Source organism: Myotis lucifugus, unplaced genomic scaffold, assembly GCF_000147115.1.
Source record: "Myotis lucifugus unplaced genomic scaffold, Myoluc2.0 scaffold_1086, whole genome shotgun sequence".
NCBI classification, from domain to species: Eukaryota; Metazoa; Chordata; class Mammalia; order Chiroptera; family Vespertilionidae; genus Myotis; species Myotis lucifugus.
In genome coordinates, this window is record NW_005872134.1 from 67,357 (window position 1) to 92,586 (window position 25,230).

General features: G+C 54.6%; 1 protein-coding gene across 1 annotated transcript in view; it reads right to left on the reverse strand.

Annotated features, from left to right (window-relative positions):
- Nucleotides 1-25,230, reverse strand: part of LOC102420427 (CUB and sushi domain-containing protein 1) — a gene marked incomplete at its 3' end in the record, with an annotated part of 71,728 nt that overhangs the window by 35,888 nt on the left and 10,610 nt on the right. Inside the window, exons 5-14 of the mRNA XM_023747992.1 lie at nt 21,895-22,083; nt 16,627-16,804; nt 15,280-15,425; nt 14,320-14,400; nt 12,798-12,911; nt 10,702-10,890; nt 8,465-8,611; nt 7,163-7,351; nt 4,804-4,989; nt 1,933-2,127 (exon numbers count right to left, since the gene is read on the reverse strand). Coding sequence (XP_023603760.1) covers nt 1,933-2,127; nt 4,804-4,989; nt 7,163-7,351; nt 8,465-8,611; nt 10,702-10,890; nt 12,798-12,911; nt 14,320-14,400; nt 15,280-15,425; nt 16,627-16,804; nt 21,895-22,083 — 1,614 coding nt within the window. The remainder of the gene's footprint in view (nt 1-1,932; nt 2,128-4,803; nt 4,990-7,162; nt 7,352-8,464; nt 8,612-10,701; nt 10,891-12,797; nt 12,912-14,319; nt 14,401-15,279; nt 15,426-16,626; nt 16,805-21,894; nt 22,084-25,230) is intronic.

The window sequence follows — 25,230 nt, forward strand, 5'->3', positions numbered from 1 at the left end:
CTGCACGTGGTCCGGGCTCGTGGAGAGGACACGTGTGCTAAGTGCTCACAACGGGGTCTGCACGTGGTCCGGGCTCGTGGAGAGGACACGTGTGCTGAGTGCTCACAGCGGTGTCTGCACGTGGTCCGGGCTCGTGGAGAGGACACGTGTGCTGAGTGGGCACAGCAGAGCCTGCATGTGTCCGGGCTCATTCAGGGAACTAACCTCTCAGGACCTGGTCAGACCTGAATGAAATGTGTGCAGACCTTTACTGGTGAATCCCACGAAGAGAAATCACGAAGAGAAATGGATGCGTGTGCCATGTGGACCAGCCTTGGAAACAGGCGGCCTTTCTCCCAGATGTGACGCCCTGGTTCCATCTGAAGTGGACAAGCAGGCACACAGCCAGCCACCGCAGGCTCGGGCCGCTCGCCAGGCACGGGGAAGCTGTGCTCTAGAGCGAATCCATCACACGTTACTGGGGTGGAGATGGCGTCCACAGGGCACCGCCCGCTGGGATGCCGAGCTCTCGCCGGTCACAGCCGGGCATTTGGTGATATTGCCAACGTGTTTGCTGAGCCAAGTGTCAATGCATTCGACGGGGATGTAGCTTTCACAGTGTCTCATGAACCTTTCTTTCAGCCTTTTCCCAAACACAGCGGGACCTCATCGGACGGTGTTTTAAACGTCAGGGTTGGTCAGAAACGTGTGGAACAGCGGGAGGTCTGACACCCCCTCTCCCAGGCCTGGCACGCCTGGTCAGCGCTGGATAGGACGGCTCACCGCTCTGGTCCATGCTGCCCTCCCGGCGGCTGTTGAAACTGTGGGGGTGGCCTGTTCAGTTCGTCCTCCATGGAGCCCCCTGGGTCGTGAAGAAAGCCCGGTGGAGCGGAAGCCTAGCTCCAGCCGCAGGGTGACGGGGCCCGCCGGCGGGCAGGGGTGCGCTGGCCCTACCTGCTATGTGAGTGAGGAAGGAGCCCCGGGCAGGAGAGCCCGCCCGCAGGAGACAGGACCAGCCTTTGCCGACACCATGGAAGGCCTGGCTGCGGCCCCTCTCACCGGAGCTTCTACCCGGATTCACTAAGTGGCTCCTCCCCTTCGCAAGCCCAGCTCCGCTGCGTTCTCGGGGACCCTGGTGCCCGCCAGGCGCTGGCTGCTGGCATCGGAGGCCCCCACTGCCCTGACTCCCTCCTCTCCCACGCTCATCCCGGGTGCCCTCGCTCAGCTGCGCTCGGAGTCTGTCCTGTCTGGATTGGTTTCTGTGCGAGGGCTTCCTGGGGACAGTCGCTGGAGACTGTGTCCCGGGTGACGGAATCGAGTCATGCTCTGAACAACAGCAATATTGTGTGTTTTTCTGTTTATTCTCATTTATTGTGAAACCACCTCCAGGTCCTGCTTGTCTGGCGCCTACGAGCATCATGACCCCCTGGGAGGCGGCTGCGATGGGGGAACACAGGATCCGAAGCACAAACCCGCTGCCCAGGTCCCGTCAGAGTGTGGGCCGTCCCCGTGGGGGACAGCGTCTTTCTAGCATCACCTGGGCTCCGTTCCGTGCTGCTCGGAAACCCTGGCCGATGGGAGCCTTCTAACGCGAGTAAACTGGTGGTCAGCAAGGGAAAGGCGGCACGTGCTTTAGTCTGTCACATCGCCAGACACCGTCTTCATTATAGTGCAATGAGATGCCACTGGGTTCAGCTAGAGCAGGGGTGGGGATGTCCGGGGGCCGCCGAAGGCCTGTGAAGGCCAGAGCGCCAGGGGCAGGTTAATGGAACGCTGGGTCGGATAGAGCAGGCTCACTTTTAAGCGGGCGATGCCGTATGCCCCTCGGATGCTATAAATATCCACAGGGGCCGTGGCGGGAAAAAGGGTTCCCACCCTGCTCTGTGGGATCCAAGCCCCTGGGGGCGTGACTCGGGGGGCGGGGCGGCCGGAGCAGGCCTGGGACTCACTCACCTCTGCACCTGGGCCGCTGCTCGCCCGCGCTCCACGTCCCGTCGGCCTGGCACCGCAGCAGCCGGGCGCCCTCCAGGTAGTGGCCGGGGCTGCAGCTCAGCACCACCTGCGCGCCGAACTCATTCGGGGCCCCCGACACCAGCCTCCAGGTGACGTGCTCCGCCAGCTGCGCCTCGATGCCCGGGCAGGTGACCGCTGGAAAAGAGTCACATCCCCCGTCACCCCTCCCCCCTCCCGGCCCGGTCGTGCCCGCTTTTCCGAGGAGAGACCTTCCTTCCCAGCCCTCTCGCTGGGAAAGCCAGTGCCAGGACTGTCACTCGATGCTCTCACGTGGGCGATGCACGCCAGGGCCCGTGGCTCGTGCTGGGGAGACCTGAAGCGAGACCCCAGGAAGGGGAAGTCCCTGACCCGAGGGCACAGGTTCATGTGAAGAGGAACATGCCCTTCCGGTAAGTGAACACGCGTGTAAGACACGGTTCACCTATTTCTCTCAATGCCCTCCAGGGAGCTGGGCTAGGGACTGAGTCACGGGGAAGCAGGTGGACACCGATTCTTGGACAATGAGACGCCCTCATGCCCTCCCCCCCACGCCCCTCACTGCGCCATGGGCTGCCCATCCGGGGATTCCCGTGCTGGAGAAGGTCACGTGCACACGGTGCCATCACCGAGCAGAGCACGTGTAGCAGGTGTCACAGGAGGCGTCTCTTTGTGCTGAGACAGAGGCCGAGGCTCTGGGGGGGGAGGGTAGGCTCTGGGGGTGACTTAGGAGCCTCAGCAGCGATGACAGCAGTAATGACAGTAGCCCTCCTCGTGCCACTGCGTCACCACCAGCATCAACTGCAAGGGATTTGCACAGACGCTGACAACACAGTGTGTGCAACGTCCCGTGGATGCGAGGACTGGTATTTTCTGAAAAGTGCGATCGTGTTTAAAATGGCTATCGCACCATCAGGCCCAGAGCCCATTTCTCTAAATGTGAGTTAACACCACAGTCATCACCCACAAAACTGACCCGATTGGTTAATTATCGGGCCTGGAAGAGTTGGCTGGAGACACCCTAAGTTTTTACAGGATACCAAGAAATACATTTTACTTTTAAAATCCTATACAAGCTCATTAAAATCGAACCAGACATATCGCATTTAATCTTCTCTACGTAAGTTACCAGTATTATGTGCAAATAAACTGGAAAAAATAAATAGGCCTTTTCGTATTCTAATATTATCGATGAGGTTTAAAATGGGAAAAGGATTTGTACATTTAAAAGTCATCCCAAATCTTTCTTGTGGATGTTTTTTAGATAAAACTGTTATTCGAAATTCATACGGCGATCCCAGCGTTTTACCTACTCATATAAATACGATTTTCCTCCAGCCGGAACCCCTTCAGAGTTCCAGGCACAACCGCCATTTCTGAAAAGTCTTTAGTAAACCCACGACTCCCCCATCCCAGGACACGCGTCGGGTAAAATTCATTTCAGGCCTGAAAGCGCGCTTCTGGAACCCACGTGATTGTTGCTCGTCACCTAAACGACTTCCCACAAACCCTACTTCTGCCCAGAGGATGGCTGTTGGCTTAGACGACGGAATAGGGGATTCCGGGAGCCGCTGGTGTCTACAGCAATGGCCCCCCACTCTTCCTGACTCGCCTCCCTTCAGGGCCTGCGCTGCAAGATCAGATTCTCCCTTTCGTGTCTGCTTGCCTCGCCCTCCTCGCAAGGCCCCCTGCTCTCTCCCTGCAAACAGTGCTGCCCTTTCACTTTTTCTGCGCGTCAGTCATGCCTGACTTAAGCAGGTGCCACGGCCACGTGTTTATTTTATTTTATTTTTTAAAATATATTTTATTGATTTTTTACAGAGAGGAAGGGAGAGGGATAGAGAGTTAGAAACATCGATGAGAGAGAAACATTGATCAGCTGCCTCCTGCACACCCCCTACTGGGGATGCGCCCGCAACCAAGGTACATGCCCTTGACCAGAATCGAACCCAGGACCCTTCAGTCTGCAGGCCGACGCTCTATCCACTGAGCCAAACGGGTTAGGGCACGGCCACGTGTTTATAAAAGTGTGTGTGGCCCAGCCAGCGTGGCTCAGTGGTTGAGCATTGACCTATGAACCAGGAGGTCAGGGTTTGATTTCCGGGAGCGGCCGGGACATCCAAGACCCGAAGTCCAAGGGGACTGAGGAGGCGGAGGACGCAGACCTGAGGACGCTTCAGCGTTTCCTTAGGTGCGGTCGCCGGGGTCACGGTGCAGTTTCTGCTTTTTCTTTTTTTTTTAACATTTTTACAAATATTTCATTGTTATTTTTCCTTCTCTTCCTAACTCCGTCCCTATCTATCAATTTTTTAAAATATATTTTTGTTGATTTCAGAGAGGAAAGGAGAGGGAGAGGGAGAGGGAGATAGAAACATCAGTGATGAGAAAATCATGGATCGGCTGCCTCCTGCACGCCCCCCACTGGGGATGGAGCCCACAACCCAGGCGTGTGCCCTGACTTGGAATTGAACCCTGACCTCCTGGTTCATAGGTCAATGCTCAACCCCTGAGCCACACCGGCGGGGCTCAGTTTCCTCTCAATTCCCTGCCTCCACACTCAGTGGCAGACAGCTCGGTTCTGTGGCCGACCCACCCGGTCCAGGACCAAGGCACCAACAGGCCCCATCTACTACATCCAGCCCCAGGAGGCTCATTCTCATCGTCGCAGGGTTTGTGCGGGACGTGGGTGTGTGTGTGTGGGGCGTGTGTTTCTGCGGGGAACGTGGGCTGCAACCTCCCGATGCACTGACAGGTGCTGACCCCTGCAGCTGGAGCTGGACCCTCGCAGGGCACCCCCGCCCCAGGAGCCCCCCACGGGGACCCGGCCCCACTCACGCTTGCAGGCGGGCGGCGTCCCTCCGTGGCTCCAGGACCCGTCTTCCCGGCACACGGCCGTGGCTCGCTGGCTGCCTTCGAGCGTGAAGCCCTCGTCACACGTGTACGTGACTGTACTGCCCAAGGTGAACTCGGTCCCCGCGAAGGAGCCGTTCCCCGGGGCCTCGGGGACGCCGCAGGACACGGCTGGGGAGGGAGGCAAGGCGGTCAGTCACCGGGCTTTTCTGCGTTTTCCCTCAGCCGCGTGTCAGCGCTGCTCGGCATTTCTGTCTCTAACGTACTGCACACGCATAGCACAGGCCTGAGCGCTGAGGGACGTCGGGGTTGATGAGAAACAACGAGACCCCGATCAGAATAAAACACCTCCAGGGCTGCTTTCCAGGACTAAGCTGACGGCGGTGGCCCTGTAATCAACCCATGCTCTATCAGATGAAGGAGAGCACACCCCCCTTCACTTCACATCGGAAAAAGGGACAACATAGCATCTTCCCAGTCACAGAACCCGTCGCGGTGCGGACTCCTCGCACTGAGCGGTCCCGCCTCAGGGCTCCAAATCCTCCTTCTTATTCGCTGCACACACACCCCCTCCCCCGAACCCCTTCCCCCTGCCCCCCGTGACTCATGTTCCTACAAGTTCTATTAAAGGCCAACAACGAGCTACAAGGCATCCTCGATCATAACCTCTATTATTTTATGTCACCTGCCCGGGGGCTGGGCCTCGGGCTGAGCTACAGGGGATTCGGGGGGGACACGGGGCCAGGAGCTGGGCCAGAGGTCGGTGCCCGTCACTCTGATGGCGAAGGCTGGCGAGGAAACGCTGCCGTGAGGAGGGACGCTGGGAGCTCCCACGGGCAGAACTCCACAGAGCACTTCTCTCCTCAGCCCCAGCTCCGGCCCTGCCTGTCTGCGAGGCACAGGCGCGGTCTCCGGGCCTGGCCCATGGAGCTCCCTGGTCGGGCACCCTGCCATGCACCCAAAGGCCGCTGGTTCGATCCCAGTCGGGGCGCATGGCGGGGGGTGAGGGAGTGTGCAGGAGGCAGCCAATCAGCGCTTCCCTCTCCCATCGATGTTTCTCTCCCCCTCTCTTCCTCCCTCTTTAAAGATCAATAATAACACCTCTCCTACTCTGTCAGCATGCACCTGGGGCTCCCTTTAAAAAAGAATGAATGAATGAATGAATGAATGAATGAATAGTAAATAAATAAACTCTCAGGTGAAATGGCTACAAGTTCCAGGAGGGAGCCACGTGCAGGGCAGGGCGGTTCCCCTCCTAGCAACACCTGCCAGTCCGGTGTCTCTGCCCAGGAAGCCCCCGGAGGACCACACCGGGACCCTTCATCCGCCCGCATCCGAGATGCTCCCATCGGGCATTTAAACCTCGGTCCCAGGCCCAGGACACGGCCCACGGCTGCTTGCGCGTGAGCAGTCGGCGCTTGGTCACAGGCGGAGAGCAACAAAACATTTAAAGGAAATGAAGAGCGTTTTTTCTTTTGAAAGAAAATTTACTTTTGTTTTAAAGAAAAAGCATCACCGTTCCTAGTGGAACAAGCGCACTGGCCCTGTGTGAGCCCCGACATTACAGAGGTTTCTGGGGGGCAGGGGGCGGGGCGTGTGAGGTGGTGGGGGAGTGTGTGTGAGCACTGAGCCAGGGGCGGAGCTCTGAGGGAGATGCCTGCAGCCACTGGCCCCTGTGCAGCCAGAAAAGCTCGCATCCCAGGGAGGAGAGAGAGAGGGGAAACCAGTGGGAGGCTCTATTTATAAACCATAATCAGCTTTCAAAGGCCAACACATCTCCTTACGAATATAAACCTCAATCAGACAAAACTCCGAACACTTCATGATTTCAAAGACCTCAATTAAAAATTAAAATGCCGCCTTTGAAAATCTGGCTTTTATGCGTTTGACAGAAAAAATACAAAAAAAGGCGTAAAATATTGAAATCGACTTTAACAAGCCGGCGATGTGAGCGACCAAAGGAAAACGAATCCACAGCATACGGCTCCCAGAATGAGTTTTAACCCAAAAGAAGGAAAGTCAGCATTCGGAGTTGGCTTTTTAAATGACTTCAACTGTAAAAAACTTACTTGGAACCGAAATGAGCAAACGCACTTTTCAGTCTGCGATGAACCACAGTGGGTGTTAGAATGCCCTCCGGCCCTGTGCCTGCCCACCGCCCTCTGACTCCAGGTGAGGTGCGATGAAGCCCCCCCGCCCCCCAAAGGCCAGGACTGTGCATGGCCCCGAGAGCTGACCTGCGCTTCTGGGCCAGCTCAGGTGGCTCCCCTTTCAGCCCAGCCCCGGCTCCGTCCCTGTCAGCATGATCGCAGTGAGGGGTCCGGGGGGAGGGACCCCGTCTTACCCTGGCACAGCGGCGGGAGGGCGTCCCACTGGAACATGCCCACGGGGTTCCGGGTGCACGTGGCGTTGCCGCGGCCCACCAGGCGGTGCCCGGGCTGGCAGGAGTAGTGCACGGTGCTGCCCAGCGCCCCCGTCGTCCTGTTCAAGACGCCGCCGTTCCTGGGCGTGTGGGTCAGGCTGCAGTAAGGGGCTGCAGGCAGACAGATGCACACATGCAGACAGACAGACAGACACACAGACAGACAGACAAGCGTAAGTGAGCCGCCATCTCCCTGCTTAGATGATGTCGGGAACAGCTCTGCTGTTCGAATAACAAGAAATCAGTTGCAGTGTGTAACCGGCTCTGAAACGTACCCCTGACACCCGTGCCCAGAGCACGCGGGGAGCAGGAACCACACTCACTGCGGGGGTCACAGGGGGCAGCCTCCCACGGAGGGCCGGTGGGCGGTTTCTGAGGAAACCACACCTGCTCTCACCACAGGACCACTTGTGAAGTTAACAGCATCGTGATCATATCTCCTGACTGTTCCCTTAGCATCTAAACATAGCTTAATTGATAGGTAATTAATAGGTTAACGGATAGAATTTTATCTTTGGGGAAATGTCTGCTTTCCATGATACGGGCTCAGTGGTTTAGGGTGTGGGCAACATCGTTTTAAATCGTTAACCCACAGGCAGTTTATTTTCCCTAAATTCACTTGGAGAATCACACAGCATGCCCCTCACATCATTCCTATCGAAGTTTACCATTCATCTGCAGAAATCAGGTTTCTGTCTACCTATTTGTCTTTCTTTTTTAAAAAAATATATTTTATTGATTTTTTACAGAGAGGAAGGGAGAGGAATAGAGAGTTAGAAACATCGATGAGAGAGAAACACCGATCAGCTGCCTCCTGCACACCCCCTACTGGGGATGTGCCCGCAACCAAGGTACATGCCCTTGACCGGAATCGAACCTGGGACCTTTCAGTCCGCAGGCTGACGCTCTATCCACTGAGCCAAACCGGTTAGGGCTATTTCTTTTTCTTTAATATATTTATGGATTTCAGAGAGGAAGGGAGAGGGAGAGAGCGAGAAACATCCATGATGAGAGAGAATCATAGATCGGCTGCCTCCTGCACGCCCCCTCCTGGGGATGGAGCCTGAAACCCTGGGCACGCGCCCTGACAGGGAATGGAACTGTGACCTCCTGGCTCATAGGTGGACGCTCAGCCCTGAGCCGCCAGCCGGGCTGTGTAATTTGAACGAAATGCGATCACTCGTGTGGAAAGCCCTGTCCACGCAGTCGGCGTCTCCCGCTCACCTGAGTAGCGGATCTTGAAGCCCTTCTTGCTGGTGGCGTGGTCCGTGGACCAGCGCAGGAACAGCTGGTTGCCCCTGCTGGTGAAACGCGCCTGCTCTGTGTGGTTCCCGCTCAGCACCACAAGCAGCGGGCTCTGCCCGGAAGAGCCTGCGAAACAGAAACACAGACGCTGACACGCGCCTGCTGATCACGGCAGAACACGGATGCTGTCATCCGTGTCCCATGGGCTCTACACGTTCCACACAGAGCTGGGTCCTCCCACGGCAGAGGAAACATTCCTGGGGAAAACAGCAGCAGGTGCTTCCCGATACGAAGGCACGGCCGCCGGAGCGATTCCGGGTGTGTGCTCTCCACACCCTCACACTGCAATCACACGGAGCCCATCTTTAAAGCAGCAGTCACCGGGGTACACAGCACACAGCCCCGTGGGCCCTGAGACCACAGGCAGTGCCGGACCCGCATTCCTATGCTTTTCCCTGTACTTTCCCCCTTTCCGCTTGCAGGGAGGACCCGGCTCATCGCTGGCACCCCTGAACCGCAGCTTCACCGCCTTGCGCTGCGGGACCGGCATTAAGTGAAGGAAGGGTGACGGGGCGCAGCCCGAGAGCCCAGGACCAGGGCTGGTCGCCGGCAGGGAGGCTGGGCCACAGGGAGATGCTGGGCAGAGGACGCTCACGTCCCGGGGACTGAGGAGGACCCTGAGGTTCCATCTCGCCACTGTGAGCAGAGCGCAACTTAAAACTTACCATTTCTAGAATTTTCCATTTAATATTTTTGGACCACAGTTGTCAGTGGGTAATTGAAAAGGTGGATAAGGGGGGCCTACTGCACACTCAAGGCAACACCTCTGAAAATGGAAATACTCGTTTCTGTGTGTACACGTGTAAATTTAATTTCCAACTTAGCACTTCATCTTGGCAATTCATACGCTAATTCATGTAGTATCCATCCATCTGAGCAATTCGGTTATTACTGTTCATCAGCCAGTGAAAGGCATATGAACACCCATAGAATGAATCGGAATCAATTACAGTAGATTTATGTTCACTGAATTGATTATTTACCAGAACGTAATGACAAATTTTTCAGAACATGTGAAAACCCTATTATTATGTGCAGCCATAATTCTATGCTGGTCTAATTTCCTGGGGTATGATAAAATTATTAACATCGGTTTCAGTCCAAATTGACGATTCAGCCACACTTTCACTCCAAGCATCGCACTGTTCTACTAAAAAGTCTGTCAGCCCGGCTGGCGTGGCTCAGTGGCTGAGCATCAACCCAGGAACTGAGAGGTCGCGGGTTCGATTTCCGATCAGGGCACATGCCCAGGTTGTGGGCTCAATCCCCAGTGTGGGGTGTGTAGGAGGCAGCCGATTAATGATGTTTCTCTTTCAATCGATGTTTCTATCTCTCTCCCTCTCCCTTCCCCTCGCTCTAAAAATCAATTAAAAAAACCAAAAAAAACAAAGTAATAAAAATCAATTAAAAAAAAGTCTATGAGCCCTGGCTGGGGTTGCTCAATGGTTAGGGGATCAGCCCTTACACTGAGGGGTCACAGTGTATCCCCGATCAGGGCACATGCCCAGGCTGTGGGCTTGATCCCGGGTCTGGGTGCGCATGGGAGGCAACGGATTGATGCTCCTCTCTCTCTCTCTCTTTCTCTCTTCCTCTCCCTCTTGAATCAATGAAATGCATGTCCTCAGGTGAGGATTTTTAAGAAGTTTCTTAGAATTCTATAAAAATATATAAGACTAATTTAAAAAACTGTTTATTGAAGACTCCTGAAGCATTTATCATCTAGAAATCTGTGAGCCATTATATTTATGTATTTCTAGTGAAATCGTCATTTACATCGGATTGAGCACCTTTATTTCCGAAATCTTAAACTTCCTGAAAGATCTTCTGAATGAATATACTTCTTAGCGAGAAAGGAGGAGCTGTGCGAGGGCCTCTGCCCTGAATCCCCACGTGGAGAATGATTAAAGCATCGTCAGCTCATCGCCAGTGTATCGCCAGGTTTCTAATTGTGTGACAGCTGGGCCGTTGACAGATGTTCATGGTTTATGGGCACCGGGTCCGAGATTGCACCGCGCAAGAGGAACCCACTGCCTGTTCGGGGACGTGTAGTCTAACTCGGTAATATATCACGTTCCTGTGAGACAGAAACCTGGCGAGGGTGTTGCTGGCACACCAGGCAGAGGTGAGCGGCACGGGAACCCCGAGGAGAAACGTACCGTCAAACACCTCCAGGGCATCGAACTGCTTCTCGCTCTGGAAGCTGTCCACGAAGAGGGTGATGTTGTAGCGGGGCTCCACGCGGATGGTCCAGGAGCAGGTCTGCGAGTTGAAGTAGTTGCCGGGGTAACCCGGGCTCAGGATGACCCCCGAGGACTCCGTGCGGACCTCATTGGCCGGGCATTGGGCTGAGGAGGGACGGAAAGTTCTCCTTAACAAAGGGAATGCTCAGTAGGTCAGCGTCCTCCCTGCGTGTGCGAGGCCAGGGAGGGAGAGGCGTTCCCACTGCGCTCTGACCCAGGGAAGGCGGGGCACACGGCAGGGGACCAGCCCTGACCGACAGTAGTAACACGGTAACATCGCCCTGCCACCCAGGACAGAATGATGCACATATGACACGTAAGAGAATGATGCATGCATGACGTAAGAGAATGATACATGTGTGGCATAAGAGAATGATGCAATATGACATAAGATAATGGTTCATGTATGACACATAAGAGAATGATGCATGCATGATGTAAGAGAATGATACACACATGACCTACAATATAATCATACATGTGTGGCATATAAGAGAATGACACATGTATGGCATAAGAGAATGATGCACATATGACATAAGATAATGGTTCATGTATGACATGCAAGGGAATGATACATATATGAAATATAAGAGAATGATGCATGTGTGGCACTAAGAGAATCATATATGTACAACATATAACTGTACATGTATGACATGCTGACACGCAGGGCGCTCAGACAGATGACACGGGCAGATGACGGACAGGAAGAAGGGTGATCGCAGGAGGAGGGTGCACAGGTCCTATTTAACTCCAGGCTCAAGGCGGCCAAGTCATCCACCCGACCCAGGGCTGCCAAATCTGACGCGGCTGCCAAATGGAGAGGAAATACTGAGCCGGGAAGTCCTCTTTACCTGGACCGGGTGGACCGGAAGTCTAGCCCTGCCCTGCCCTGGAGTGGAGCCGGAGTGACGTGGGAGCAGCGACTGCCTTGCTGTCTCCCTCATAGAGACCGAACCCCCCACACCCTAACCCAGGGCAGGTGTGGGGGGTCCACCCAGCATCCCACGCTTCCCCCTGTCAACTAAAAAGCGAGACCTCACCCGGCCAGCGTGGCTCAGTGGCTGAGCGTCGACCTATGAACCAGGAGGTCACAGTTTGATTCCCGGTCAGGGCACATGCTCAGGTTGTGAGCTCCATCCCCAGTGTGGGGCGTGCAGGAGGCAGCTGATCTATGATTCTCTCTCATCATGGAGGTTTCTATCTCTCCCTCCCTCTCCCTTCCTCTCTGAAATCAATGAAAATACATTTTTAAATTAAAAATAAATATAAATAAATAAGTAAGTAGGGGCCCTGGCCTGAGGGACCGGAGGCCGTCCCTGGGGTCTCCGGGGAGAGGGTCAGGACTGGGTCCAGCCGCAGGGCCCGCGGGTGCGAGAGATGCCAAGGCACTGCCCGCTGGTGTCAGGCCTCCCGGCCCCCATTCGGGTCTAAATGAGGACAAGTGTCCAACCAGGTCACACCCCCCGCAGAGGGCGCTCTGCCCCTGTGCCTGGTCCATGTCCTTAAAGGCCTGTCACAGAGAGAAACGGGTGCGTTCACTGACGTTACAGAAACAAATGGTCAGCCCTAGCTGGCTGGGGACACACGGCGGGAGGACAGAGACGCAGAGCGCTGCCTCCCATCAGCCTTGAAATGCGTCAGAAATCTCAGGAGAGGAAGAGACGGATGGAAGGAAACAGGGACACGGGACACGGATTCCCGGTGGACACGGATGGCGGCACCCGGGCCTGGTGTTCAGGTCTCACTTTTACTTCTTTCAGCGCTGCCGTGTGTTTGGAACCTCCCCCCTCACCCACACCCTGCCGGGGGCACAGCGAGACCTCTTGGCTGCTGTGGTTTCCGGTTCTGGCACCAAGAGAGGCCAGGGTGGTGTCTGTGCGCGGGGACTGTGACTGCAGGGGCTCAGGGCAAGGAGGAAGGGCAAGGTCAGACCCACACATGGAAGCCCCCCCCACGCAGGGAGTGTGTTCCACGTGGGACGCGGACGCGTGGCCTCGCTCACGTACCTTCGCACGTGGGGAGCGAACCCTGGAACTGCAGCTGGGCGCCGAGCTTGCAGGTGAGCGTGTCCGAGCCCGACAGCGTGTAGCCGGGGTGGCAGAGGTACCGCACGGAGTCCCCTGCAAGAGTCCACACGACACTCGGAAACTGGCCTCCGTGACACCCAGAGTGTGGGCGCCTCGCACACAGGCGCTGACCTAACCAGCGACGTCAGCGGGCAAACCGTGTCCGTCCGACCAATGCCCATCCTCCGTTCTATCTGTTTCTATTTGATAAATATATTTTTATGATTTCAGAGAGGAAGGGAGAGGGAGAAAGAGAGAGAAGCATCCATGATGAGAGAGGATGATGGATCGGCTGCCTCCTGCACGCCCCCTACTGGGGAAGAAGCCTGCAACCCATGCCTGTGCCCTGACTGGGAATGGAGCCTGGGACCCTTCAGTCCGCAGACCGATGCTCTATCCCAAACCAGCCAGGCCCAGCCTCGTTTTAGACAAAACACCCCCTTTTCAGCGCCTCGTTCATAGAAATGCGGCCTGACTCAACTCAAGCAGCGTCAGGACGGACGGGAGGCGTCCACTCCCGACCACTGTCCCGGTCCCCCCCTCCCCGAGGGCCACAGGGCAGGCACCGGAACTGGGCGCTGGGATTCTTGGCTTCCGGAGGGGACCTGGCCTGATGGGCACACAGCGCCTTTGACTCTGTCATCTGAGTAGGAGAACGGAGGTCCCGTGTTGGACCGGGTCTGAGACACAGCGTCACCACAGACAGGACGGAGCGCCTGTCCTTGCCACCGAGAAGCCCTGGGCCCAGTGACTGCTCCACGGACAGGTCCGGGGCTGGCCTCCTAACGGGGCGGGTGCTGGTGGAGTGAGTGGACCTTTCACAGAAGTCACAGGGCGGGACGCCCCACACCCATCACTCACTACATTCACCAGGCCCAGCGGGACGGGAGGCCCATTACACCGGCCATTGTTGTCGCCACAGGGGACGAGGTTCTAGGTTAGGATCCTGCCTCCCTAACGGAACCACATATCTGTGTGTTTGCCTCGGAAAATGTTGCTCAAGAGGAAAACACGGCCCGGCCGGTGTGGCTCAGGGGCTGAGCATCGACCTATGAACCAGGAGGTCACGGCTGGATTCCCGGTCAGGGCTCATGCCTGGGCTGTGGGCTCCATCCCCAGTGTGTGGTGTGTAAGAGGCAGCTGATCCATGATTCATTGATGTTTCTCTCTCTCCCTCTCCCTTCCTCTCTGAAATAAATAAAAATATATTTAAAAAAGAGGGAAACATGGACAGTAAGTGCCTGGGGGATGGGCTCCAAGTGACAGAAGTGAACGTCACGTGGCGGAGCCCAGAGGTCACGGACATGACGAGAGGGAAACGTGTGTGTCGGCGCGTGACCTGGGCGTGTAGTCCCCCGCGGGGCAGTGGGATATTCTGACACACACCCACTCTTGGGAGCGACTCCGCGGGGGGTGGGGGGGAAGCCCGTGACTCCGATGGCCTCCCAGGACGCGCCCTCACCGATCTCGAAGTCCTCGTCCTCACGCAGCAGCTCCGCCTGCGGGACGGCCGGGGGCGGCGGGCACTTCTTGAGCTGAAAGGCTACGGGGTTGACGAGAAAGAAAAGCTGCAGTTACATTTGCTGCATAAACACGATGATCCCCGTCACGCCCCTGTGCTGCTGGCATCTGGGCACCGCGGTGTCCGTGCCAGGAGGTCGTGGGTTTATAAAGCTCTCAGCTCCCCTGCTCACAGGACAGGTCAGTGCCCGGAGCATCTGCCGCCGAAGAGAGAAGCTACGATTTAAACACGATGACCTCGTCACACGTCCCGGACACACGTGGGATTCCTAAGGGAAATGGTCCACCCGTGCCTGGTCCCACGTCCACGTTCAGGTCGGATAAGGTCGCTGCCCCCACGACTTCCCTGGTGGCCGTCCTCATCCTCACGAGAGGTGAGGGACCCCCATGCTCTTCCCATCACTAGCGGTCACTCTCACGCCCTCAGGGCTGGCTCTCGCCCGTATGTAATCGCACAGAGCGATGAGGGCAGCCACGAGATTGCCACGCGTGTCTGTGGCATGCACATCGAGTTTCACGTCCACACACTTCTCCTGGAATGAGTCCAAGCTGGTTGCAAAGCACAGCTCAGAAAGGCGGAAATAATAGACATTAAACAAAAGCGTGTCCCAGGCGCCCGGTGGGCGTGGCTCCGTGGTGAGGACTGACCTGTGAACCGGGAGGTCGCAGCTCGATTCCCGGTCAGGCCACGGGCCGGGTCGCAGGTTTGCTCCCCGTGGGCCTCTCTCATCATGGATGCTCCTCCCTCCCTCTCCCTTCCTCTCAGAAGTCAATAAAGTATATTTTTCAAAAGGCTTCCCAGGCAAGACCAGTTTTCAAAAGGCTTCCCAGGCAAGACCGGCTCGTGGGCCCCGCTGGCCCGGCGGGTGGGGACAGCGGGGTGGGGGTGGGGGGTGCTCACCGTGGAAGTTGAGGACGAAGAAGCCGCCGTTGGAGAAGTCACTGTGGAAGCCGAGCAGCACGTGGCGGGTGGAGCTGCGCGCCGTCTCCAGGGCCGTGTTCCCGCTGAAGACGCCGAGCTGGGCCGCGCTCTGGTCAGGGCCGTCCCTGCGGGGAGAGCACCAGCCGCTGGAGGGAGGTCCCGGGGGCTCCCAGGAGCCGTCCCTTCTCCTCTGTCAGGTGGGCGCTACTGTGGATGTGCCTGGAGGCGCCCGCTGACCCCTGCACCCCGGCTGGCCTTTCCGGGGAGTGGGGGCGACGTGGCCCGAATTCCAGGACCCGCAATACCATGTGTCACCCTCCTTCCAAAGCTCCTACTTTCAACCCTAAACCCAATGGCGTCTCCGTGATCCTGGGGGAGGTTTATGAAGGTCTTGCTACTGAACTGATATGATTTTAAAACACAGAATAAAATATTAGCATCTATGGGAAACTGTGGTTCTGGAAGCATCCCTGTCTCATGATTAGAGGAGCCTACCAGCTTTTCTGTAAGAAACAGATCACGCTCAGTCAGTAAAGCAAATGGCCTCCGCTATGCCCTGTGTCAGAGCGATCCTGGGTCATGCACCACACAGCACGCTCAGGCAGGTCACCTGAGGTCCTTCTTCACTTGTCCACCTTTCCTCAGGGACAGCCACGTCCTCACGCCCCTCCTCAGCTGGGGGTCTGGGTCTCAGGGACATGGGAGGGGTTATAGGGGTGTCTGGGAGGGGTCACAGTGGTGTCTGGGAGGTCACAGTGGTGTCTGAGGGGGTCACAGGGGTGTCTAGGAGGTCACATGGGGTGTCTGGGAGGACAAAGGGGTGACTGGAGGTCATAGGGGTGTCTGGGAGGTCACAGGGTGTCTGGGGGGGTCACAGTGATGTCTGGGGGGTCACAGGGGTGTCTAGGAGGTCACATGGGGTGTCTGGGAGGTCACAGGGTGTCTGGGGGGGTCACAGTGGTGTCTGGGGGGTCACAGGGGTGTCTGGGAGGACACAGGGGTGTCTGGGAGGTCACAGGGGTGTCTGGGAGGTCACAGAGTGTCTGGGAGGTCACAGGGTATCTGGGGGGGGTCACAGGGTGTCTGGGAGGACACAGGGTGTCTGGGAGGTCACAGGGTGCCTGGGGGTCACAGGGTGTCTGGGGGTCACGGGGTGTCTGGGAGGTCACAGGGTGTCTGGGGGGGATCACAGGGTGTCTGGGAGGACACAGGGTGTCTGGGGGGGGTCACAGGGTGTCTGGGAGATGTCACAGGGTGTCTGGGAGGACACAGGGTGTCTGGGGGGGTCACAGGGTGTCTGGGAGGACACGGCCGGGGTGGCCGTACCACACTGCGATGTAGTCGTTGACGGCCTCGGTCTGCAGCAGCGTGAAGTTGATGTAGATGCCGTGGCCGGGCGGCGCGGTGAGCAGCCACAGGCAGTCCTGCAGCACCGGGTACTCGTCGGGGAAGCCGGGTGAGTAGATGGTGCCGTTGGGAGCCGAGATGTTGTAGCCACAGGGAGCTAAGGGGGCAGAGGCCACGGAGACAAATGGTCAGCGTTAAAGGGACACAGGGAGCTCCTGGCGCCCTCAGCCCACAGGGTCCCCGGGGAACCACGTTGTCAGAACAATCCCCCTAAACCCTAAAGCCTCAGAAGACTGTGCTTCTCAGCTGCCTGTTCGGGTAACACATCCGCCAAACTTCCCGACTCCTCCGGCCACAGTCCTCCCAGCATTAAGGGGAAGCACTGGGCCCAGTCTCCTGCGGGGAGTGGACAGTCCCAGGCGGGATGAGGAGGGGATGATGCTTAAGCAGGAAACCGACATGTCTGGTCTAAGTGAGATTTCAAGCCTATTTCATGGGCTGAGGCCACAGCATCCTGTCTATTTGCTTTGAAACAGATACACTATCGCCGCCTCGCAGATCTGCGCCTGGAGGAAGGAGATAAAGCGATGCGCCGTCACCGCCCGGCCGGTCCAGCCAGCTCAGCCAGGAGAGGCAGCGCCACCCATCAGGCGCTCCTAGTTCACTTCCCACGCTGATCCGCGGTCGCCATGGCAATCGTTATTCTTGTTTATAAAAGATGCAATGGCCACACGTTAGCAGGATCACCTGAGATGTGATCTGTCACTCACATGGCAGCATCACACGGCAGAACCGGAGAGACGAGCAGACTTCTTCATGGAACGGAAACCCAACGGGTGTGCTACGCCTGTGTGTTACCAGCATGTGCGGGGCTTTCAAAGACTTGCCACCAGCAGTGCAGCATTTACGGGGAACGAAGAGGCCAAAATAGATGAAAATAATAGGAAGAAAAGCTCCCTGACCATGAGAAGTCATGAGGGACAGCGGCGGCCGCATCACGGTGCAGCTGGTATCGGAGGCGGCGGGATCGCAAGGCGGGCGGCCTGGCTGGGCTCTGGGGTAAATCCAGCAGCAGCAGGGGCTGCGGACACACTCGGCGAGTTTCACGGTGCGGTTATAAGCGGCGTTTGGGTTGGATAAACTTTGCCTGATAACCTAGAAAGTACTTCACCGCCTGCGACCTGCGGCCACGGAGCCCCTGCAGTCACACAGGCCGGTGGGTGCCTCCCACGGGGCCTCTTCCTTCAAAACTCACGCAGACGTCACAGCCTCTGACCCCTTGGGGGAGGGGTCTCCTGTCTTCATCAATCAACTTGGTAAACCTTAATGTTAACAATATGCACATCATAATTTATATTTTATTTCAGAGAGAGAAACATGGAGGAGAGAGAAACACGGATGGGAAGGAGGCACGGGGAGCAGCTGCCTCCTGCACGCCCCCGGCTGGGGATGGAGCCTGAAACCAGGGTGTGTGCCCTGACCCCTGACCCCTGACCCGGGGCCATCGAACCAGCGACCTCTGGTGCGTGGACAAGGCTCAGCCCTGAGCCACACCGCAGGGCCAGCATATACTCTGGCCGGTTGGACTTCTCATATGATTGTGCAATCCAGGGGTTTCTTGCTGACGGAATCTGTCACTTTAAAAGAAGCTGCCGCGTGCTGTCCTCGTCATTCCCTCTGTCCCCGTGGCTCCCGCCACAGGCGCTAATGCAGGGGTCCTCAAACTTTTTAAACAGGGGGCCAGTTCACTGTCCCTCAGACCGTTGGAGGGCCGGACTATAGTTTAAAAAAAAAACTATGAACAAATTCCTATGCACACCGCACATATCTTATTTTGAAGTAAAAAAGCAAAACGGGAACAAATACAATATTTGTATTTGCATGTGGCCCGCGGGCCGTAGTTTGAGGACCCCTGCGCTAATGCATGTAAAGTGAGTATCAGGTGACAGCGTTTAAATTTGTAAAAAGACCGTAAGAGAATGTTGACATAAATATTTCAGTGGAAAAGGATCAATTAGGTCAACAAAATACTTTAAGTTTTTGAGCTACCATTTGTAAGTGTAGAGGCATATGTAATTATCAAATTACATTTAGCGCATTAATAAACCACAGTCTTTTAGACATTACTGTAACAATTATAACCCACTTTTCTTAAAAATGGAGCCTTCGGTATAATTATAAGTTACTGGCAAAATTAATGCAGTCTCGACTTTCTCGTCACTGTCAGACACACTCTCTTATTTATTTCAAGGTTATCACACTTTGGGTCCATTACTTTTCCCAGATGGGTTTGAAATATACTAACTTTCCACGATAGATCCTTACGCAAATGAAGATATTACTCTTTTAAGCATGTCCAGACAAACTGGCTTCATATATTCTGTGGAGGTTGATGCTTTCAGATTTAGAATCCTTGAATCTCAATTGCTGAATTGCCGTTTTTAATAAAGACACCCAGAGGCTGTTCAGAGCTTCTATTTTTTCCCTAAGACCCTCCTGGGGCTCGAGGGAGGGGCTGGGCCTGTGAGGTGGCCGCTCAGTACGGCTGCCCTGTGTCCCACCACAGCCCTGCGGGCCCGAGCCCTCAGCTGATAAAGGTCGTGCCCCTGAGGCTGCCGGGCGACCGGCCGAGCACCTGTCCCGTGAGGGGCCCTGTGTCCCCGTGGCCCCCGCCGATCCCTGCGCAGACCTCCATTCTCGGGAAAAGCACCTTTTCGTTATAGAGCTTTCTGGAAACATGCCTTCCAGGAATAAAGTAAACTTGTTCGAAAACAATGCCCTCTGCGGAAGTTCTGAATTTAATTCAATATGGAGGATGTTAAATACACACTGGGTGATGCTTAGAAAATTTATTTAGGACAAGATTTTACATGGATCTTACATGTCACTTCTTATTCTGTTTAGGGCTTTCTAGGCGTGGAGAGAGATGTCATGGTAAAGGCATCTGTGTATTAAACCATCTGACGTTGCCCAGGACAGGCCTGTCGTTGGCCGTGGGTTCTGGAAGGTCATGTATGGCACCCCTGACAGGACTGTCTGTGTTTCACCAGGGGGCTGGCCACACCCAACAGGCTGAGGGCAGGGCTGGCCACCCAGGAAGTCCAGCCAGGGGACCTGGGTGGGACCTCCATCAGGATATCGGGTGGTCTGGAAACTGGTATCAACCAATAGACGATCTATGGACCTTCCCATGTCACGGCGCCCAGTAAAAACCTGGACACGAAGCCCAGTGAGCCTCCAGGTTGGTCATGGTCTGTGCATGTTGTCCCAGGTCAGTTCTGAGAGCCAGGGGCCTCCTGGACACCCCCCGCCTGCCCGTCTTTCCCGTGGTGATTTCACTGGGCCTTTCCCTGTTGTAAACCACCCCTGAGTCCAACAGCTTAGGGGTCCCGCGTCCCAGTGTGCTGTCCAGCCTCAGGGTGGCTCTGGGCACTCCCCAAACTACCCCTGGGGGCGGGCGGCTTGGATGCAGGAGGACCTCAGCTTTGCAGTGTGGCCGACTCTGGGTGGTCCTGCAGCCCTAATGCCGGTGCAAGAGATGGCGTCACCCTCAAGCCACAGAGAAGATGCGGTGAGTTACCGCCAACCCATCAGATAACTCTGAGCCAGCAGTTTTCTCCATGTTGGAAACTGGGCTTGAAAAAGCAATGAAATCTAATTAAATACTTAATTCTATTTTTTACAGCAAGCCAAGAAGTCCTCCATTTACATATGAAAAGATTCTGGCAAAAATTACAAATTAAAAGAAAGGGTTTAATCCTGACTATTCAGAGTAATTTATGCATATAAATATAATGGGGAATAGGATGAAAGGTCTTTTAAGTGATTTAATGAAACACCAGGTATGCAACTGCTATTCTTAGTTTTAAAATATAATTTTAATATACTATTTTAAATTTGCATCACACTATGACTAGTAATTTGAAATGATTAAATTTGTATTAGGCTAAGATAATTTTTAAAATACAGCTAAAGTCTGGGCCAGTGTGGCTCAGTAGGTTGAGCGCTGTCCATGCACCAGGAAGTCAGGGTTTGATTCCAAGTTAGGGCATGTGCCCGGGTTATGGGCTCCATCCCCAACCGGGGGGTGTGCAGGAGGCAGCCGATTGAAGTTTCTCTCTCATCATGGATGTTTCTCTCTCTCTCTCCCTCTCCTTCATCTCTGAAATCAATAAAAACATATTAAAAAAATAAATACGTAAAATAAAATGCAGCTAAAGTTTGCTATAGTTGTTTTTATAATGGCATAGAATGGAAAAACACGGTTGAGAACTAGGCTTTAAAGCACCCATTGATGTTGTTTTTTTATCTTTTTCCTTCTTCAGTAGAAATGCAAGCACAGCCAGTCCCCATTCCCTCTGCGCAGTGGGACACGAGTATTTAACATTTCAAAGGTCCACAGAGTTGGCATTTTCATTATGTTTTCACTCAGAGCTACTGTATTTATAATGTGGGAATATCAGGGCTCCAGTAACTTTTCTGTCTGATATGCAGTCTTCAGAAACAGAGTCCTCGATCTGTTTACATTAACCTGAGGTTGCAAACATTCCCCCATTACCCTAAGCTTCCAGCAGCCAACAGGAGGCTCCCAGGGATGCAGACACCCGCCCCCCCTGCCACGCCCACCAGCTGATTCCAGCTGCTCCAGGAGCCCTCCCCACCACCAGGGGACCCGCAGCTCTGTTTTCCCTAAGAGGGTCCTACATCAACCCTTTGCTGAGACCATTTCTTCTCCCCGGACAGTCTCTACCTCCCAGTAGCAAAACAGAGTGCGTGCTTCCAGTCCCACTCCCCAAATAAAACCAGTTTTCTGAAACAGAGAAGTGATATACGATGATGACAGAAGTTAAGCCGTAAAAAAATCTCCGGGGTGGAATTGATAACCACCCTCCCGCCTCTAATCTCACCCTAAACAGTGCCCGTCCCTTCCCAAGCAAACACCGTCTTCTGTATCTGAAATCCATCCAAGCAGTCTGCTCCTCGTCTCTGGTTTTGCATAACAAATATTTGTGTTTATTATGACATCCTTGTCATTTCCTTGGGGGCAAGACTGATTTATGCATCTTTTCTTAACCTACTGGCCCAAGACGTGTTCCTGAATCCTAAGTAGAATGAGTTGGACATGACAGATCCCAATAAATATTTGTTGAACAAATTAATGCATTCTCGGATGAGTTCCTGTAACATTCAAGGCGCCGTTATCTACGAGAGGAGCTCCCTGGCTCCCGGGAGGAACGGCTGACCTACCGTCACACCTGGGGAAGGGGTGGCTCCAGCTTCTGTCGGTCCCGTGCTGGCAGGTGAGGACGGGGTGGCCGATGAGGATGTACCCGGGGTAACACTGGAAAGAGATGGACTGGCCCACGCTGTAGTCGGAGCCGACCAGGTACCCGTTGGGGAAGGGGGGCGGGTCCGGGCAGTTCTGCAGCTCATAGGCTGAAACACACAGAGTCAGCTCATCAATACCACGTGAGTGAGTCACGGGCTGAAACACAGAGTCAGGTCATCAATACCACGTCAGTTATTCACGGGCTGAAACACAGAGTCAGGTCATGAATGCCACTCGAGTGAGTCATGGGCTGAAACACAGAGTCAGGTCATGAATGCCACGTGAGTGAGTCACAGGCTGAAACACACAGAGTCAGCTCATCAATACCACATGAGTGAGTCACAGGCTGACACACAGTCAGCTCATGAATGCCACGTGAGTGAGTCACAGGCTGACACACAGAGTCAGCTTATGAATGCCACGTGAGTGAGTCACAGGCTGAAACACAGAGTCAGGTCATCAATACCACGTGAGCGAGTCACAGGCTGAAACACAGAGTCAGCTCATGAATGCTACGTGAGTGAGTCACAGGCTGAAATACACAGAATCAGCTCATGAATGCCACGTGAGCGAGTCACAGGCTGACACACAGAGTCAGGTCATGAATGCCATGTGAGTGAGTCACAGGCTGAAACACACAGAGTCAGCTCATCAATACCACGTGAGTGAGTCACAGGCTAACACACAGAGTCAGCTCATCAATACCATGTGAGTTATTCACGGGCTGAAACACACAGTCAGTTCATGAATGCCACATGAGTGAGTCTGGAATGCAGAGGAGGAGAATGGTTACATTTAGCTTCTGGAGATAAACTTTTAGATATTTTCTTAAAAAATACATTTTCCAACTTGCCAGTTGCCATGCGAAGTGAAAACAGTAATTCTTGGTAGTGGAATTCTAACAATTTGCAGCTTATACTCACCGTATGGATTAGAAGTAATACAACCCAAAGCACATTGGACAATGTTTATCCTCACCCAATGATATTATTTCCATTGACTTCTAGAGGGGGTAGGAGGGAGGAGGAGGGAGACAGAGAGACATCGATCGGTCGCCTACGCCATGCATGAGCCCTGACTGGTGAGGATGAACCTACAACTGAGGTACGTGCTCTTGACTGGGAATTGAATCCTAGACCCTTTGGTCCATGGGCCGACGCTCTAACCACTGAGCAACTGGCCAGGGCTGTTTTTTGTTTTTAAAGGCACTTGGACATACAGCAGGAGGAAAGCGGACCACAGGGGACTCTGACCACAAGCCCTTTCGTCTCCTGGAGCCCAAGCCCTTCCCACTCTTGAAGTGTTTCGACGATGAGCAATGATGCTTTATGATGTAAAATAGATAAAGAAAGAATGGAGAGAGGGAGTGAGGAAGGAGATAAATAATCAATTCTTCCAAATGTCAAATGACAGAAACCAAAACAGTAAAGAAAGTCCCTAAAATCCTCCATTTCAAAAATAGTATAAAAAAACCCAAGTACCAATATGGCTATCCCAATGCCACAAGTGAGAGTTAGCTCCCAGAACCTCATCTTTCCCAGGGGTCCCCTCGCTGGGACCAGGAAAGCCTCTGTTCCTCCCATCTGTCCGTCTCACGCAGTATCTGCGTCCATGTTTCAGTGATGGGTGCTTGATGTCACCCCGTGTTTCAATGATAGATGTAACCCCCACGGGGTCACGCAGCCATCCGGCTGACAGCCATGATGTTTCCTGACGCTTCTCTCATTAGCTGACACAAATCTCCACACTTTCATCTGCTCTCCAGCTCTCGAGTCAGGAGTAGGGCACGTGAACGCGGCTTTATGGAGCATGGCTCTTGAACTCCATTTCTCAATCTCGAAGGAGTCATTTAACTCCGCGACAGCTACGTCTGCAAGCGACGTCTTTGACCTTCAAGGGGCCATCAATATACGACGAGCGGGGGAGGGAGAGGTGCCACCCAGACATCGCCGAGAATGACAAGGCTTGTCTGCGTGATTCATACGTCTTCCCATGAGTTATTCAGTAGGCGCTTAACTTACAAATCGCGCGTAGCACTGAGGAATTCTGTGTGACATACGAGCCCAGGTGAGTCACTTCAACCATTTATGCTTTTGGTGAAACGATGAACTATCTCGTTACCATCCGTCAGAAATGACACGCTGTGAGCAGTGACAGCACCTCCACTGCATGCCCTGTCTGTCTTTTCTATTCTATTTGGGTATCTCTCAAGGACAGCAAATTCATTACTGACAATAAAAACATATTGTTTAGGATTTTTAAAATGTGGATCCTTAAACTTAGAGTCAGGTGTCAAGACAATAAAGCATTCACTCAGCCAACCAGAGGTGTGGCCTCGATGAGGGCGCCCAGCCCAGAGGCCCGAAGGCCAAGCCGACGGCACCGGTGGCCGCGACCGGCAGAAGCGAAGGGAACTCGGAAGCCAGTGGTTTCCGACTGGGAAAGGGGCCTCCACGCTGACACCCCAGGGGCTGTCCCCAGTGTGGCTGCTGGATGAATAGTCCTGATGCTGACATTGCAAGAGCAAAAGGGAGAGAGGGTCTGTGGGCATTTCACAGATCATGTGACGTCCAGTTCCAAACCCAGACACTTTAGAAATGGTTACGTTGAGCTAACCCATCCTCCAGGGGTTTCCCGCCGCGGGTGGGGAGAGGTCTAGGTGTGATGGGTTAGACCAGTGATGGCGAACCTATGACACGCGTGTCAGAGGTGACACACGAACTCATTTTTTTGGTCGATTTTTCTTTGTTAAATGGCATTTAAATATATAAAATAAATATCAAAAATATAAGTCTTTGTTTTACTATGGTTGCAAATATCAAAAAATTTCTATATGTGACACGGCACCAGAGTTAAGTTAGGGTTTTTCAAAACGCTGACACGCCGAGCTCAAAAGGTTCACCATCGCTGGCCTAGACCCCGTGCACCACCCATCCTGGCCCCTTGCCTTCAGCATCAGGGCCTCCGAGAGGGGAGGGCAGGTTCTTAACAGGAATGAGCATGGCTGCACAGCCTCATGTCCTCCCTTCTCCCCCCTTCCCGCTCTGCGCTCAGCTCTGGCCTGGAGACGCCCCCCAGGCCCCAGGGCCTCCTCACTCACAACCTCCCAGGGGGCATTTGCCGTGTCCCGCCGCCGCCTCCCCCAACCCGCGCACTGGGTAAAGGTAAGGTGGGAAGGGGGTAATGGAAGATTTGAACACTGGCAAAGATTTCTTAGCCAAGGTCGACGTTCGAGCCGCGGGCCGCGGGGGGGG